The 19,643-nt window shown below is 39.3% G+C and overlaps 1 protein-coding gene across 1 annotated transcript; it reads right to left on the bottom strand.

Moving 5' to 3' along the window:
• Positions 1–1,636: 1,636 nt before the first annotated feature.
• On the bottom strand, positions 1,637–10,162 carry LOC148204000 (uncharacterized). Its single transcript, XM_088107824.1, has 9 exons — positions 9,674–10,162; positions 8,952–9,616; positions 8,312–8,783; positions 7,757–7,924; positions 6,871–7,267; positions 6,431–6,597; positions 5,627–5,930; positions 2,088–2,217; positions 1,637–1,712 (listed from the first exon to the last, which is right to left on the bottom strand). Exons 1-9 carry the CDS (start codon positions 10,160–10,162, stop codon positions 1,637–1,639), a joined length of 2,868 nt encoding a protein of 955 aa, XP_087963950.1.
• Positions 10,163–19,643: the final 9,481 nt, after the last annotated feature.

Genomic DNA, 19,643 nt, shown 5'->3' with positions numbered 1-19,643 from the left:
TTTTGTTGAATTTTTCATTTTTTGAGATGGGTGAGTGAGTTCAATTTTATTCGGTGAGCTCTCTGCACCAATAATGAGGTTAGGTCATTGATTTCTTCAAAATAAAAATGTCCATTTAGGTGGTTTTCCCCAATTGAGGTGATGTGCATAACCCATGCTGTCAACTTTGATCTTTGCTGACTATTTTAATCATAACTTTTTCCACAGACCTCCAAATGATGTGATTCTTTTTTTATTAGAAATTAGACTCAAATATCTTTCCAATGACTACTAATTTATAATTTTTGGACACCTGAGTAGGTGCAGTTAATTCCTTAAAGTTAACGTTTTATATATTTCTACCACCTCTGACTTTTGCTGGTTGTTTTCCTCAAAACTTTCTCCACCGAACTCCAAATAAGTTGATTCTTGTTTTGTTGGAAAGATCTTTGAGTCTAGATTCCAACAAAAAAAGAATCAAGTCATTTGGAGTTCGGTGGAGAAATTTAAGAACAAAAAAAGTAGCAAAGGTCAGAAAAACAGAGTTGGGGAGCAATGTTGATCTAGCTCGGGAGTACAGTTGAAGTTTCTGTACAAATTACCCTTTTTCCTCTGCTAATCGATTACAAGACCCCTGTAATCGATTACAAAAAGAAAATGGGTATTTTGTACAGAAACTTCAACTGTACTCCCTAGATAGATGAACACTACTCCCCATTCTCTATTTTTGTTGAATGTTTCATTTTTTGAGATGGGTGAGTGAGTTAAACGTTATTGGGTGTGCTCCCTGCACCAGTGGAAAAATCCCCTTTTGTACCAAAAGTTAAGGAGTGCTACCCAGACATGGCTGAAGCACTCCCCAGCAGTCCTGACGATTGTGTTTTCAAGTTTTTATGGATTGATCCCCCTGTTGGCCATGGTTTAAGGTGTCCATAACAAGCAATTTCGAGTTTGGTGAGTCCTATGTGGATGGAAGACCCACGAAGGTTGTTTATAGGTTGAGAAGTGACGTTCTGCACCATTGTTTATAGGTTGTTTATACGAAAAAACAATACCTTTGGAGAAATGATGCCAACAAAACCACTCGCTAACCAAAGAGGAAGGAACAATGCACCTAAGCGACGAAGGAACAACGGTGCCAGCGGAAAAACGAGAGCTTTGGAGAAATGGTGCACAGAAAGCACTTCAATGGCGTAGAGAGAGAGAAACGACTTCCTCCAAAGACACTGGTGGACCCAAGCGACGGACGAACAACGGTGGACAGAGACACCACTTCAATGACGGAGAGAGTTTCAAAGGAAGAAACTTCAATGACGAAGATAGAGTTTTGAAGGATCTTTCGGTGAAGGGGAAGAGAAAGTTTCGAAAAGGGGGAGAGAGAGTTTCGAAAAGGAGGAAAGAGACTTTTGCAGGGTTTCTGAGAAGCGCCAAAAAGTTTCTGAAAATTATTCCAAAAATGTCCTCCAAAACAAAATGAATCTTTAAACAAAATTTAATAAAAACAACCAATGACAGTGAGACACGTGTTGTTGTCAAATTGTTGTCAAAAATCTGTTGTTGAAGAAACGTTTTCCTTTAAGTAAATAGCCAAACATGTCATATAGAATATTTCATATGAAGAAATTAGATGTCTACTCTCTACCGTTATCTGTAGGGTTTAGATCATTACTCCATTAATGCGGAGTTCCATTATCTGTAAGAAGAAAGGGAATGTCATCTTTGACCTAATTTTCCTGCAAAAATTGCAGCGAGAATGTTAAATATATAAATTTATAGAATGGTAATAAAAAAAATATATATTAGGTCAATACATTAGGTCATCAAATTTGCAAGCTTTAAAATAAAAAAGTTAGCTAAACCAAAAGTTAACAAAATCAAACAAGTTGAGTGAATTGAATCCAAACACCTAATCAATATAGTTGAGTTTAGTTGAAGCAAATCAGATGGTTCGACTTCACTTGTTACTGTAAAAGTCACGAACACCTAACACCAGTATAAAAGTTTCATCATGAACTAATTGATCCAAATACATTTGTTTAAGATGGTGTTGGGGAGAGTTGCATGTACCAAAATACAAGTACATTGAGATGGGTAGCACTGGCATGCACCTCTCAGAAATCAAAGCAAAAGGAGCGAGGGCCAATGTTGCAGTAGCATTGTGACAGAAAACGTACACAAAATGACTCATTCCATGGTTGACACTAACATGGTGATGAGGTATGCTCCTGCAAAACCAAACTGCATTCCCAACACAAATAAGGCTTTGCCTTATCGAAGTTCTTCCCAAAACTACCATAGCAACATCTTTCTTCATCCCAACTTATTTTTCACAAGAACACTTGTGAGATACACTGTAAGAAGTGGCCTTCTTATAAACACCGGGAGCAATGATCAAGAGAAAATGCCCTCGGGAGAGAAAGAGGATATTTGATTAGTATATGGGTTCCCTGGTTTAAAGTTCTACTTTAAGTCAATCTCAAATAAAAGCAAGAGTGTATCAAATTTAACCTGGGCTTGGTTTATGATCTGTGGAGTAGTCTGAGTCAGACTACACTTTTGCAGCTACAAATTTTTTTCACAACCTCACTGCGCAATAACTTTAACGTTTTTCTCCAGAGTGGAGAAAGATTACATTAATAGAAGTAAAAACAGCCAAGTTTAATGCTTAGTGTCGTGTCAAACATCAACTCTCTCAAAGCAGGAAAAGCTAATGGGTGCAAAATCATTGCCAGTAATGACATCTGATATATACATTATGTAAATCACATACATGATCTGTGGAACGAAGCGTGGAAGCTAATCTCCAATAATGTGATCTGATTGTGCATTTTATGTGATATCTTGTTATTGGATTGAATACCTTTTTGCGTGAAACTTGACATAATTGTAGCCAAGTATTTTGCCTTGTGTATCTTTTCTGCTTTTGTTTATCTCTTGTTTCCTTGGTCCCTCCTCTCCAAACAAGTTTTACACGTTATTGTTGATGTTATTATAATAAAAACACAGCACGCAGACGAGATGTAACATCCCAAAATACAGTAATTACTATAAATCAGAAATAATTACGATTAACAGTCAATCAATGCAGTCTTTTCATTAATAAAGCGAAGAGTGAAAGCCGAACGACTTAAGTAATTAAATACAAGAGATTGGGACGACCGGTTTTACAAGATTCAAATAACCGAACGTCCAATCACAAAACGAATTCCAAAAATAAAAGGAAAACGGACGTCCTACTGCTCCGCTTTCACCTCAACTTCCACTAAATTTTCTTCCTCGATTACTTCCTCCAAAGTGGCCTCACCTTCTGCTCACATCCACACGGATGATCATTGCAAGACAGGACGAACGTACAGGTACAATGGACAACACAAGGAAAACGAAAGGGTAAGCTTATATAATTTAATTTATAATTCGACACAATACAATAGACATTTCATTTCACACAAGCACGTAACTTTAACTTATAACATCATCCAAATTCTATACATATATATATATATATATATATATATATATAAGACCACCGTCCGGACTGTATGAATCTGTGTAGTTACAAGCGTCCTTGCACCCGAGTGATGTAGTAACTGAAACACACTCAATAGCTGCCACTCGAGGTTAGTCCGTTCTTACGTCGCCCATGTTAACTTATGGACTAAGGACCTCCTGCCGTTCCCACACATGACGTACTCCCTCTACATGAGGATGAGTACTCACGGAACATCAAGATGGACAACGAGTCTTAACTTATCCACAGTCATACTTTACCAAATTTAATATTCAACATAAGTAAGAGTCGTTCCTCCCTGGAACGCTCGTTAAAATTCCATAATCGTATAATCATTCAATATAGTGTTCACACATCAACATCTTATAATTTATCATCATCTTTAGCTTCAGTTTTAAAAGTATAAAATAACGAACGTTCATACTTCTGAAGAACGAAGACGAACGCTAAGAATTGGATTTAGGAGATTTGCTGTCAATCAGAATAACCTAACACCTACTTATACGACGAACGTCAATGCTACCAAATTAGTTTAACGAACCGACTCTTAGAGATAAAAAATGAATGTTCAGAATAATTTAGGTACAAAGATTCTTGCCCAATCCAAATGGATGAAGATACAACAAGACAATTATTTAATTACACTGAGAACAATCGGTTTAAAGGAATAGACTGCCAGTCAATGACCGAACGCTACAATATACTTTTACTAATAATTTGGACGAACGCTATTTACACTCATTTAGAAAATCAACAGTAAGGACGAGCTTTCGGTATAAGACCGAGCACTTCTTAGGACGAACGCTAGTTATAAGACCGATAATCAATTAGAACAAACGCTTGGTATAAGACCGAGTACTAAAGAGGACGAACGCTCAGTGTAAGACCGAACACTACTTAAGACGAACGCTTGGTATAAGACCAACCGTTACTCATTTTAATATTATTTAATTTAAGGTAGGCGACATCTTTATGTTGAGCCGAACGCTCAAACATAGTAATTCGAATGGGGACGCTCGTTCAAGATTCAGGATTCTTTCCGAATGAAAGAATTCCATTCTAAGTCAAATTTCAGGGAGACCGAACGGTATAAGACCGTACGATGACGAGCGTAACTTATCATAGAGAAATCATTATATCCAGATTTATTTCAACTATATCAACTCACATTTCTCATACGATTCAAAATCTTATACTTTCATATACTCCAGTAATTTCACATACTTTATAGAATTCATCCTATTAACCAATCAACTATACAAAAATCATCCAACGTTCAAACCATACGTATCAAAATCATCATGCAGTTCAACCAACTATATCATATTCATCTCATGCATAACAGTGATCGTTCAGGCATGCTCAACCAACATACGTTTCCTACATTCATTTAATATCATGCTTACATACAAACATCCAAGTATAAATTAAATCAATAAGCTTCCCTTACCTGGATCAGAAGTGAACGTCCTAACTCAAGGTGTTTGGTTCATCCGCTAACAGTTTTCTACCCTCACAGGATCACTTAATTCTTCCAAACAGATCTAACCATAAAACCAAGAACTACTAAGAACTTAACCCTTCATGCTACCAGAATTTGGCTTTGCATGAGACAGAAAAACGTTCGACGAAGAAGAGGAACTTACCAGTTTCAAACGTGAACTTGTTCGGTTTACTGGAAAGCTTAGGACGCCGGAATCTCTTCTACGGTCTCTGAAATGGGATCGGAGTAGAGAATGGTGAATTACAGTAGAGAGAAGATGAGAGGTTCTAGAGAGAAGTTGGAGAAGAAGAAAGGTCAGAGTCTTGGTGGAGAAGAAGATGCATGCAGAGAGTGGGAGAAATGTTTTCAGAAAAATTAGTTTTCTTCCAAGGTCAAACGGACGTGCACTCTCATGCGGACACCTGTTTTCCACTACAGATTCAGAAGGTTCCGAAGTGACATTTGGCAGGCGTGCGTCAGAGTGTGTGAGTGCGTTTTTAATGAGACTGAATGTGTGTCGCGGTGCATTAATGAGAGCAGCCAGGTGACTCAGCAGTGCATTTAATTGGATTAGACAGATGGCTTACAGTTAATTTTCCAAGGTCTCACATTCCTCCTAACGACAAAAATTTTCGTCCTCGAAAATTAAGACTTACCCGGAAATAAACGAGGGTACAAGTCCTTCATGGCGCTCTCTACTTCCCACGTTGAATCGCCAGTCTTCTCGTCCCACACCATTTTAACTAGACGAACGTCTTTACCTTTGTATAGCTTGGTGCGGCTACCATCCACCCGAACTGGTTGTAACTCCAGCGTTCGGTCGTGACGTAGTGGAACGTCTTCCAACTCCAAAATATGAGAGGGATTTGCTATGTACTTCCGGAGTTGAGAAACGTGGAAGACTGGATGGAGGTTCGACAGTTGAGGCGGCAATGCAAGCTCGTACGCTACTGGTCCGATCTTCCTCAGAATTTGATACGGTCCAATGAATTTGGGGGATAACTTCTTTGGACGAACGACTCTGCCTACTCTAGTGATCGGATTGAGTCTTAAAAAGACATGGTCTCCTGCAGCGAACTCCAAAGGTCTTCTTCTTCTATCCGCATAGGACTTCTGCCTGCTTAGGGACGTCTTCAATCTCTCTTGTATCAACTTCACTTTCTCAGTCGTTTGCTGGATGAGCTCAGGTCCGGTCAGTACGTTCTCTCCTTCTTGGAACCAACAGAGTGGCGTTCGGCATTTCCTCCCATAGAGAGCTTCAAACGGCGCCATACCAATGCTGGACTGAAAGCTATTGTTATACGTGAACTCCACCAGCGGTAAGATTTCATCCCAAGCGCCTAAGTGGTCTAGGACGCACGTCCTCAATAAATCTTCCAGCGTCTGGATTGTCCGCTCAGACTGGCCGTCCGTTTGAGGATGATACGCTGAACTCATCTGCAGTCTGCTTCCCAATTCACCTTGCAGAGATTGCCAAAACCGAGATGTGAATCTCGTGTCTCGTCAGAAATTATGCTTGAAGGGACTCCATGCAACCGAACTATCTCCTTGATATAAAGCTTGGCCAAATTTGTCATCGAAATCTTCAAGTTAATGGCCAGGAAGTGGGCGCTCTTCGTCAACCTATCTACGATCACCCAAATTGAATCATGATTTCTGACCGTGCGTGGTAGATGGGTCACGAAATCCATGGATATGCTATCCCACTTCCATTCTGGAATTTCCAATTGTTGAAGTAAGCCGCCTGGTCTTTGGTGTTCGGCCTTCGCACGCTGACAAGTTAAGCATGACGCTACAAAACGAGCGACATCGCTCTTCATTCCAGGCCACCAGAACGAACTCCGGAGATCTTGATACATCTTAGTCATGCCAGGGTGCATGCTAAGAAGGCTGTGATGACCTTCCTCCAGAATAATTCTCTTCAGCTCGCCATCGTTGGGAACGCACGTCCTACCCATGTAGCGTAATAGGCCGTCCGTTCCAGTGTTGAAAAATCTAGCCTGATCCGTACCGAGCGCGCTTAAAATCTTCACCAGTTCTTCATCCTCTCGTTGCTTCATCTTGATACGGTCAAATACGTTGCTAGATATTCTAAGGTTGCAGCATTTAATGCTGTTCGGTTCCAGTTCGAACTGCAGCCTTAGATCTCTAAAATTTTCTACCAAGCTTAACTCTCGAACCATCATAGAGGAGACATGAACTACCTTTCTGCTTAGAGCGTCCGCCACTACGTTAGCCTTTCCCGGATGATAAAGTAGCTCAAAGTCATAGTCTTTCAAGAACTCCAGCCAACGCCTCTGCCTCATGTTCAACTCCTTCTGATCAAATAGATACTTGAGACTCTTGTGGTCACTGAAGACTTGGAACGTGGATCCATACAAGAAATGCCTCCAAATCTTCAGCGCAAAAACGACCGCTGCCAACTCCAGGTCGTGCGTTGGGTAATTCCTTTCATGAATCTTCAATTGACGGGATGCGTACGCTACCGCTCGCTTTTCTTGCATCAGCACACAACCTAAACCTTGGTGAGACGCATCACAATACACTTCGAAAGGTTTGGTCGTGTCTGGAATGACCAACACTGGAGCGCTCGTCAATTTCACTTTCAACTCTTGGAAACTGGCTTCACAACGATCAGTCCAAGCGAACGGTTGATCTTTACGAGTCAACTGAGTTAGCGGCGCTACTATCTTAGCAAAACCTTCAATGAAACGCCTGTAGTAGCCCGCCAGTCCAACAAAACTACGTACCTCAGTGACCGAACGTGGACTCTCCCATTCCAGTACCGCTCGAACTTTCGCTGGATCTACCGAGATGCCTCCAGCCGACACCACATGCCCCAAGAACTGAATTTCCTTCATCCAGAATTCACACTTAGACAACTTGGCATATAATTCCTTCTCCCGCAACACTCCAAGTATAAGTCTAAGATGCTCTTCATGTTCGTCTTCGGTCTTGGAATAGATGAGAATATCATCTATGAAGACGAGCATAAACTTATCCAAATAAGGTCTGAAGATGCGATTCATATACTCCATGAACACTGCTGGAGCGTTCGTTACTCCAAAAGGCATCACCACGTATTCATAATGCCCATACCGAGACCTGAACGCTGTCTTCTGGATGTCATCCTCCTTAACTCTGATTTGATGATATCCGGATCTTAAATCAATTTTTGAGAATACAGCAGCCCCATGCAATTGATCCAGCAAGTCGTCTATCCTTGGCAATGGATACTTGTTCTTGATGGTCAGCTTGTTCAATTGTCTGTAGTCTATACATAACCGCGAGCTGCCATCCTTCTTTCTTACTAACAATACGGGCGCTCCCCAGGGTGATACGCTCGGCCTAATGAACTGTTTCTCCATCAACTCTGCAATCTGCTCCTTGAGTTCAGCTAACTTTGCAGGCGACATCCGATAAGGCTGAACCGAGATAGGAGCTGCCGTCGTCACCAAATCAATGGAAAATTCAACTTCACGGTGAGGGGGAAGTCCAGGTATCTCTTCCGGAAAGACGTCCAGAAATTCGTCCACAACCGATCGTCCTTCAATCTTTTTCTTAGACGATCGTTCATCATTCGCATTCCCAACCTCCCTGTCTTCGTGTGTCATGATGAGAAAACAGCTAGCACCCTCCATAATATCTTCTTTCAACTGACCGAGCGTCACTGACAATTTCTCTTCTTCTTCACCAGGAAAGATTAACTCCTTCGCCCCACAATCTATAAGAATGCGATTGGCAGCCAACCAATCCATTCCTAAAATCACTTCTAAATCCTTCAAAGGCAAACAGATTAAATTCACCTTGTAACTACGCCCCTCAACCACAATAGGACATCTAATGCATACGGTAGACGTCCTAATCTCTCCAGCCGCCGGGGTTGACACCACCAGGTCGAATTGCATATCTCTCTCAACTACTCCCAATTTCTCAACACACGCCTTCGAGATGAAGGAGTGAGTCGCCCCCGAATCAAACGGCACACGACAAGACACTCCATTCATCAAGCATTCACCGGTTATGAGGTTACCTGAGCTTGCCCCAGTTATAGCATAAACGCGCCCCACTGCTTGTGCTCTACCACCTCTCGGTTGGTTCCTTCCAGCATTAGGTGGCCTCATCACTGCGCGTCCGCCCATATTGCACTCATTATCTGAATGTCCATTCCTTCCACAACGATTGCAGTGTTTTCCTCCCACCAGTTGAGGGCATGAAGAACGATAGTGTGGCCCTCCACACCGGAAACAAACAACGTTTCCTTGTCCAGACTGTCCGACAGGAACCATTGCTTGTGACCCACTTGCATTAGAGGGTTGGTTTGGACGAGCGTACGGTGGTCTCCTCTGAATCATACCTCCCCTGGACACTATCGGTCCCCTACTCACTTGTTGCTGCTTCTTCTGCTGTTCCGCCTCTGCCATATTTTTCTCCAATACCTTTGCCCGCTCAACCATAGCAGGAAACGTCCGTATGCACAAACTGGAGATCAGAACCTTCAGATCACTCCGCAGGCCGTTCTCAAACTTCCTGCACTGCCACTCTTCACTGGTGGCCATAGTATTGAAACGAACAAGGTGCTTGAACTTGTTGGTGTACTCAGAAACCGACATTCCCCCTTGAACCAGCTGTAAAAACTCCACTTCCTTCGCAAACCGAACGCTGTCAGGGAAGTACTCCTCATAAAACTTACTACGGAATACTTCCCAAGTAATAGGACGTCGAGCGTCTGCCAGAATAGCTCTGGTGCTTGTCCACCAGTGGCTTGCTTCTCCAGTCAACAAGTATTCTGTGAACGCCAACCTGTTCTCGTTCGGGCATCTTTTAGCGTTAAAGATTCTCTCCATATCCCGCAACCATTGATCTGCCTCGTCTGGGAGACCCTTCCCACTGAACTTCGCCGGATGGTGTTGGAGAAAACTCTCCAAGCTCCACTCAGCAGCAGGTTGGGCAGCGTTGGAAGAGGACGCTCCAGGCGTGCCTCTAGTGGCAGCAATAATCTCCATCAGCTGCCTCTGTGTGGCTTCAGAGTTGGCGCGTGCAGCCTCCAGACTCTGTAGAGCAGCAGCGTTCTGCTCCATTAGGGTGGTGTTTTGTTGTTGCAGCCTATCAATTACTGTCTCCAATAACCTATTGTTGTTGGACGTATCTGGCTCATTAGGTTGAGGAGGAGGAGGGAGTCTAGGCGCCATTAGTTCTTTGTACCAGAGAAAAGCGAACGTTAATAATGTTCAAGAGTTAAAAACAATAACTCATCAAACACACAATAAGCACACAGCAAAACACAGTGCACTCATAACCTACAGTGTCCTTAAAAGAACAAAATTGCTCTGATACCACTAATGTAACATCCCAAAATACAGTAATTACTATAAATCAGAAATAATTACGATTAACAGTCAATCAATGCAGTCTTTTCATTAATAAAGCGAAGAGTGAAAGCCGAACGGCTTAAGTAATTAAATACAAGAGATTGGGACGACCGGTTTTACAAGATTCAAATAACCGAACGTTCAATCACAAAACGAATTCCAAAAATAAAAGGAAAACGGACGTCCTACTGCTCCGCTTTCAACTCAACTTCCACTAAATTTTCTTCCTCGATTACTTCCTCCAAAGTGGCCTCACCTTCTGCTCACATCCACACGGATGATCATTGCAAGACAGGACGAACGTACAGGTACAATGGACAACACAAGGAAAACGAAAGGGTAAGCTTATATAATTTAATTTATAATTCGACACATACAATAGACATTTCATTTCACACAAGCACGTAACTTTAACTTATAACATCATCCAAATTCTATACATATATATTATAATATATATATATATAATATATATATATAAGACGACCGTCCGGACTGTATGAATCTGTGTAGTTACAAGCGTCCTTGCACCCGAGTGATGTAGTAACTGAAACACACTCAACAGCTGCCACTCGAGGTTAGTCCGTTCTTACGTCGCCCATGTTAACTTATGGACTAAGGACCTCCTGCCGTTCCCACACATGACGTACTCCCTCTACATGAGGATGAGTACTCACGGAACATCAAGATGGACAGCGAGTCTTAACTTATCCACAGTCATACTTTATCAAATTTAATATTCAACATAAGTAAGAGTCGTTCCTCCCTGGAACGCTCGTTAAAATTCCATAATCGTATAATCATTCAATATAGTGTTCACACATCAACATCTTATAATTTATCATCATCTTTAGCTTCAGTTTTAAAAGTATAAAATAACGAACGTTCATACTTCTGAAGAACGAAGACGAACGCTAAGAATTGGATTTAGGAGATTTGTTGTCAATCAGAATAACCTAACACCTACTTATACGACGAACGTCAATGCTACCAAATTAGTTTAACGAACCGACTCTTAGAGATAAAAAATGAATGTTCAGAATAATTTAGGTACAAAGATTCTTGCCCAATCCAAATGGATGAAGATACAACAAGACAATTATTTAATTACACTGAGAACAATCGGTTTAAAGGAATAGACTGCCAGTCAATGACCGAACGCTACAATATACTTTTACTAATAATTTGGACGAACGCTATTTACACTCATTTAGAAAATCAACAGTAAGGACGAGCTTTCGGTATAAGACCGAGCACTTCTTAGGACGAACGCTAGTTATAAGACCGATAATCAATTAGAACAAACGCTTGGTATAAGACCGAGTACTAAAGAGGACGAACGCTCAGTGTAAGACCGAACACTACTTAAGACGAACGCTTGGTATAAGACCAACCGTTACTCATTTTAATATTATTTAATTTAAGGTAGGCGACATCTTTATGTTGAGCCGAACGCTCAAACATAGTAATTCGAATGGGGACGCTCGTTCAAGATTCAGGATTCTTTCCGAATGAAAGAATTCCATTCTAAGTCAAATTTCAGGGAGACCGAACGGTATAAGACCGTACGATGACGAGCGTAACTTATCATAGAGAAAATCATTATATCCAGATTTATTTCAACTATATCAACTCACATTTCTCATACGATTCAAAATCTTATACTTTCATATACTCCAGTAATTTCACATACTTTATAGAATTCATCCTATTAACCAATCAACTATACAAAAATCATCCAACGTTCAAACCATACGTATCAAAATCATCATGCAGTTCAACCAACATATATCATATTCATCTCATGCATAACAGTGATCGTTCAGGCATGCTCAACCAACATACGTTTCCTACATTCATTTAATATCATGCTTACATACAAACATCCAAGTATAAATTAAATCAATAAGCTTCCCTTACCTGGATCAGAAGTGAACGTCCTAACTCAAGGTGTTTGGTTCGTCCGCTAACAGTTTTCTACCCTCACAGGATCACTTAATTCTTCCAAACAGATCTAACCATAAAACCAAGAACTACTAAGAACTTAACCCTTCATGCTACCAGAATTTGGCTTTGCATGAGACAGAAAAACGTTCGACGAAGAAGAAGAACTTACCAGTTTCAAACGTGAACTTGTTCGGTTTACTGGAAAGCTTAGGACGCTGGAATCTCTTCTACAGTCTCTGAAATGGGATCGGAGTAGAGAATGGTGAATTACAGTAGAGAGAAGATGAGAGGTTCTAGAGAGAAGTTGGAGAAGAAGAAAGGTCAGAGTCTTGGTGGAGAAGAAGATGCATGCAGAGAGTGGGAGAAATGTTTTCAGAAAAATTAGTTTTCTTCCCAAGGTCAAATGGACGTGCACTCTCATGCGGACACCTGTTTTCCACTACACAGAAGGTTCCAAAGTGACATTTGACAGGCGTGCGTCAGAGTGTGTGAGTGCGTTTTTAATGAGACTGAATGTGTGTCGCGGTGCATTAATGAGAGCAGCCAGGTGACTCAGCAGTGTATTTAATTGGATTAGACAGATGGCTTACGGTTAATTTTCCAAGGCCTCACACGAGACAACTTGCTGGAGGATATCAATTTTTTTAGGAGAGAGGGTATGAAATATTGGAAGTTTGAAACTTCATTTATATGTATGTATATTTTGTTCGAACTCGACCTTTTTAAATATGGTAATGGAACGAGATGAAAATGAGTTTCATTATCCTATTTTATATTCAAAGTAAAAATTCATATTTATCAAGATTTTCATATTTAATTTTATCTCATTTCTATTTTAATTAAATAATGAGTACACTTATTATTATATTCACACCATTTTTTCTACTCTTTTTATATCAATTAATTATTTTCTAAAAATTACAAAAAAATATAATATTTATTAAATAGTCAATATCAACCTAACATATTCATTTTTAAATTTTTAGAAATAAATAACAATTATATAACTTTTAAATTAAAATTTAAATAAAAATGAAAAAATTATATAAAATATTACACAATTACACGTACATAAAATTTAATACAACAAAAATATTCATAACGAAATAAAGTAAATAAAGTTAAAAAATACGTTTAAAGAGTTATAAAATAAAAACAAACATTCAAGTTTAAAAACATTTAAATGTGTCGACTTCTTTTCACAAAGTTATAATTAATGATTATTTTTATATAAATTAATAAAGATTATAATATGCTACTTAAATGAAATCACTCATAAAAAATATTAAACTAATAAAATTCAAATATATATATATATATATATAATATATATATATATATATATATATATATATATATTTAATCTTTGGAATTTTATTACAGTGACATTAAATTGTTATATAAAAATTATTATATAAAAATGAGTTAGAAAATAAAAACAATTATTTAAAAATTTATTAAAATAATATTCTACATTATAGAAAAAACAAATAAAAAGATTAAAAAGAATTATAAATGAACAAATGTTTACCATATAATGTAACATCCCTATTATATAATAACAATTATTACATAATAAAGACGTCAACATTCCAATAAAGAGAACAGTCGGATCATGACGTGTAATTAAATGTGAAATTACAGTCATCCAGAAATAAAAGGAACTGAAATTTAAACTTCAACAGTTTATAGATTCGAACACTACATGTGTTCAGATGGGAAACTCCTAAGAAGACTACTCTGCAACCTTAGTATCCTCCAGCTCTTACTCCAAAGGGATTTCCTCAACAACGTCTGCTCCCATCCAAGTGGATGATCATCGCCAGAGAAACATACCCAAACAGCACACAACACAAACAATGCAAGGGTGAGCTAGATATATAAAAAAAAAACATGTTATATCAATATCACAGTTAACTCATGGTGTCATACATAGATTTATATAAAAGAACAATTATAGCATGCTCATTGAACCACGACTCACACATCTTTACACTCGCATAGTTCTGCTGGCACTTCCCAACACTATGCAAGGTAAATCCACACATATGACTCATCCGGATTTGTATAACTGTCGAACCAACAGTCGTCTTTGCACTCGCATAGTCTGTTGGTCTTTCTCCAACACTAGCAAGGTAAATCCCCAACCTGCCTATCTCTGCCATCAAAGGCTATAGACGAGGACCTCCCTCTACTCTCACCACTGACACTGTTCTTCTCTATGTGAGCATGAACAATGCTTTGAGTGTAGGGATAGACAGACCGATCCTAGGTTCACTACAGTTATACTCAACAACCACAACATTACATAGTCATCTCTCCCTGAGATGTCCAATTCATACTCACATACATCATTATAGTTCACAACCATGTTCAGATGCATAATTCAAATGCAATAAAATTCAATCATTTTAGAAATCATACAAACTGAATATATCACAAAATAAATTAACAGTACATAATCTGTTCAATAGGATTTAAGTTAAAAACTTGTCGAGTAGACTTCCAGGAAAGAGAGGTGTGTCACAATGGACAACTTAAGTACCAAATCTTTCCTTAGCCAAAGCGTTNGAGACTTGAATGAACCTTAACTCTTTACAAAGGCAAATTGTTTAACGGTAAGTGTTTCTTATTTTTCAATTGGGGCTACGGTAGGGATGACAGAGAAAAGGTTGGAGTGAGAGAGATGAAAGAGATAGGGTTGATAGGAATGAGAGAGGTGAGTAAGGGTTTGGGGGGTTTCTTTTTTTTTTTTTTAGTTTTGAGAATGAAAATTATTAAAATACCCTTAACCTTGAAACTTAGAATCCATGATATATAAGGGTATTTTTATCTACTAAAACCCGGTACACATTGATAAAATGTACCAACTGAAAAATAGGTGTACGCGGGTTAACAAACCCATATTATATATATATATATATATATATATATATATATATATATATATATATATATATATATATATATATATATATATATATATATATTATATATATATATATATATATATATATATATCGCAATTAATTAAAATAAATAAAATAAATATAAAAACTGAGATGATGAAACTTAGTAAATAAAATTTTCTACATTAGATAGCCAAACCAAAAGAAGAAAAAGACAAATGTGAAAAAGGATGGGCAGTGCATCCAGGCTACACCATAATATATCAAAATCCTATTGTCAATATCAAAATCAATTACTGGAAGCTTAGACAAAATCCTATTGAAACATATCTCCTTGCTTTTACTTGATGAATGACTTCTACTCTTGGTTAATGTGTAGTTCTCCCTGAATCTAATACTCACACTGCCAAAATCCAAGCTTTCACTGATTCGTCTAACAGGTTTCTTCGTATTTACATCCTGCAACATGTTTTGCTCATCCAGTTTCAATAATGATAATACTGGATTTGTAGACTGTTCATTTATCTTTTGCAAAGCAATGCCAACAGGGTACTTGGTGGCAGACCTTACTTTGCCAGTATCACTTCCTGCCTTACTTTTGATAACCAAGCGATGAAGCCATACAAGAAGTTCAAGAATATAATGTTCCACTTTGTCTTTTTCTGCGTGGTGAAAGGTCTCAACCCGCATTGCACCAGACTTCCTATTTATCTCAAAGCTTCAAGAACAAAGCAAGTATGAAAATAGGAAGGGATTAAAGCAAGTATAAAAACATTCTGGACATTAATATCAGAAAACATAGACAAGTCAATACCCAAGGTTCAAGTACAAATTGCTACTGCCGTAAACAAGTAGAAAAAGGTTGCTGGCAACAATTAGTAATCATAAGATACCATGGCCCTTTTTGCAGCATCCACTAAGTCCCCTCCTACCCAGCCAACCCAGCTTGTGGTAAAATCTTTTCAGCACCAAGAGTGATCCGAACCCAGTCTTCCAAGGTTTCACAGCTCCATCAAACAAGCCCCATCTGATATCAAGATCATCCATCTGCACAAAACAAACAGAATAAAGCATCAAGGCTCCATAGCGAACCCAATAATCCATCAAATTTAGTGCATTCAACCCAAGAACACATCCCTAATTTCCAAATCCCTTTTCATCCTACCATCCAAATCGAAGATCAACAACAACTGTACCTTTCATCAACCTCCATCCGATGAACCCGTCGTTGATACTGTCAAGCTTCAGACGTTGCCGATGCATCTTGGATCACCATCGTGCCTCCCCTCCACCCTAAATCTCCCTCGCCGCCGTCGCTCCAGAGCCGCCATCTTCCCCGCGCCACCAATTTCGCAAGAGCAGAAACACGAAACACACAGAAAGCACACCCCTCGCGAGAGTCACCTAATCGTGATCTTATCCCCTTCGCAGACCGGCAGAGCCACCACGAAAGCAGCCGTAACGCGTCCATCACCATTGCAATGCTATTCGCTCTAGATCTACCAGCCTTCACTAGACAGTGAGACTCTCGTTGCCCGCATTCCGGACATCTCCTACGAACCCGAAAACCTGCGCAACGAACCCAGCCGCAAAACCCCCAAATCGGCGTCAACCAACCAAACCGCAGAACCACCAAACCGGCCTCAACGAACCTAGGCGTAGAACCCCCAAACCGCCGTCTTCAATCCCAGCCAAAGAATCCCCAAACCAGCGTCAACCAACCAAGCCTCACTTGTCCCATAATCGCTCAATATTGGAGGGCACAATGGAGGGCACCAACAGAATAGGGAAGGTGTTAGTCCAAAAACTTGTTGGGCTCGAATTCGGCAAGTGTACCGAATCGTTCAAGTAATAAACCGGTAAGACCGGGTATCGTTTTCCCAAGAAACTCGTAATACTAGAGAATGGTGCGATTAACAACTCATGTAGACTCAAGAACACAACATCAATTTACAAAACAAGTGCAGAAATGTAAATTCATACATAATTACAAGGTTGGACTTTGGTATTGAAGGCACTTGGAAATGGAAAGACTAGAAATGGTGTGAAATGACATTGCTAAGGTTAGTTTTCACCAATGCACTCTTGTGTATAACCAATTTCATCTCCTCTCTATCAATTTACTAAAGTCAATCCACTAAAACACTCTAGCCCTAATCCCTTAGGTGAAAGAGCCTAGGTTTTCCTTATCAAACTCCAATCCCTTGGACAATCTAACAAGCAAAACCCGCATTAAGAACTAGGATCTAAGACAACATGTGAATCATCTTCCATCCCTAGAATCAATGACCCACAAGGACTCCTATTTCAGTTCAAGGTTTCATCTTACGTCCCCATAATCCATAAAACCCCAAAATCAAGTCATGAACGTCCCCATTACATGCAAGCTTTAAGATCGGAAACAAGAATACTAGCAATTGATAGAAAAGGCATATATATATTCAAATCATTCAACAATTACACAAGAATTCAAAGGCTACATCAATCCCTAACAAGATGAATCTGGTTCTCCATTTCCATGGAGAACCCTAAAGCTTACAAACATGGAAGATGGAAGAAGAAGGAGACCCAAAGGAAGAGGAGGAGATGTTCCCACAAGCTCCTCACGCCCTCCATGAGCTCCAGCCGTGAAATTGCACCTCCAAAGAACCAAAGACCCAAACCCCTTCGCGTTTCTGGGTCAAATAAGCTGTCTGCAACATCAGTAAAAATCGCGCTCGGGCGCGAGACTCTCTGGAAAGTCACACCCGGGCGCAAGCCACTCTGGAACTGAAAGCGGACGAGCGTCCGCTTCTGCTGGGCGAGCGTCCTCTCGTTTCTTCGCTGGACGAGCGTCCACTGCGCATCTCTCAAGACGAGCGTCCTCTTCTGCCTGGCTGGACGAGCGTCCACTTCTGCCTGGCTGGACGAGCGTCCTCTCTTCTGCCTTCTGGACGAGCGTCCGTTCTCTCTGGCCTGCGCTGGACGAGCGTCCACTTCTGTGGTCGAGCGTCCTCTCTGTTTCCAGGACGAGCGTCCACTTCTGCTCGCTGGACGAGCGTCCTCTCTTCTGCCTTCTAGACGAGCGTCCGCTCGTGCTTCCACTCTGGACGAGTGTTCGTTCTCTCTAGCCTGCGCTGGACGAGCGTCCACTTCTGTGGTCGAGCGTCCTCTCTATTTCCAGGACGAGCGTCCACTTCTATCTGAGTTCTGCATGTGCGACGAGCGTTTCTGTGTGCCTTGTGGTTGGTTCATCTCTATACATTCTTGGAGACTCTTCCAAGCTCATTTTTAGCTGCAAAATAAGGGATTATTGATGAAAGTACATCAAAGTAGCCAAAAACACAATTATTTAGAAAACAAGACAAAAGAAGAGGAATAAACAAGTTATAAGTTAGAAAGGAGTTGATTTTGCTACTAAAATGATGCTTAAATAATGGTAAAATTTAGCATTATCAGAAGGGAAGGGGGAAGCTTCAGAGAAGAGAACAAAGGAGAGGGAAATTGGAAAATTTGGGAAAAGGTACGAACGAATACCCAATTCTCGTGACTTAAACCATCATGGACATTACCGAAGGCCTTGAGACTGGCGGTAATTTATGTCGACCAAGCATTATCGAAGGCATTGAGGCCGTCGGTTTAAGGTCGTAGATAATTAGCACGTTTTCTGTAGTATATAAATTGTTTGAAATTTGCAAATAAATTGAATAAACAAGAATAAGGTAAAACTAAACTAAACTTACTATGAAAAATAAAATTTAAACGTACTAATCCAGTTATACTTGTTATAGTAAGCCCATTTATTATGACAGATCTCCAAATACTTGTTATAGTAGATTTATTTTGTATGATAGGTCTCCTAATACCTATAATGATAAGTTGAACTTATTATGACAAAAATTATCATAATAAACTAAACTTATTAATATTTTTTAAAAACGGTCATAGTTGAATTTACAATGATTGGTTACTCGTTTACCTCCTATTTATTATATAGATTTTTACAGCATTATAAAAATAGTAAACTTTCTATGACTCTCACAAATTTGACTTCGGAATACTTATCATAAACATTTCATTTTACCTGCAATAAAATGTTCGGGATAGAGAAGTGATTAATTTTGAACAAAAATAACCAAATTCGAATAATATATATGAAATCAGCACTAGTTTAATTCCTCGTAAAAGTATGTTATTTTGTTCAATTAACCATGATGCCGGATATATTAGTAGAAGCTGGAGATTAAACTTGCATTAGAATCTGCAACCTTTAGTTTATATGGTGTTAATTTCTTTTATAGCCCTGAAATGTAATACTTAAAAGTGGCAATCCAAATTAGTCCATAATAGAGAAAATAAGTTATACAACTATAGAACAATGATGAAGCTAAAAGGGCCACTAATTAATTAATTATATATATATATATATATATATATATATATATATATATATATATATATGATGA

The sequence above is a fragment of the Vigna umbellata genome, chromosome 2 (genome assembly GCF_029865625.1).
Source record: "Vigna umbellata cultivar VRB3 chromosome 2, Vumbellata_1.0, whole genome shotgun sequence".
Taxonomy (NCBI): domain Eukaryota; kingdom Viridiplantae; phylum Streptophyta; class Magnoliopsida; order Fabales; family Fabaceae; genus Vigna; species Vigna umbellata.
Note: the sequence above shows the minus strand (reverse complement) of the source record. Positions and strands in the feature narration are given on the sequence as shown.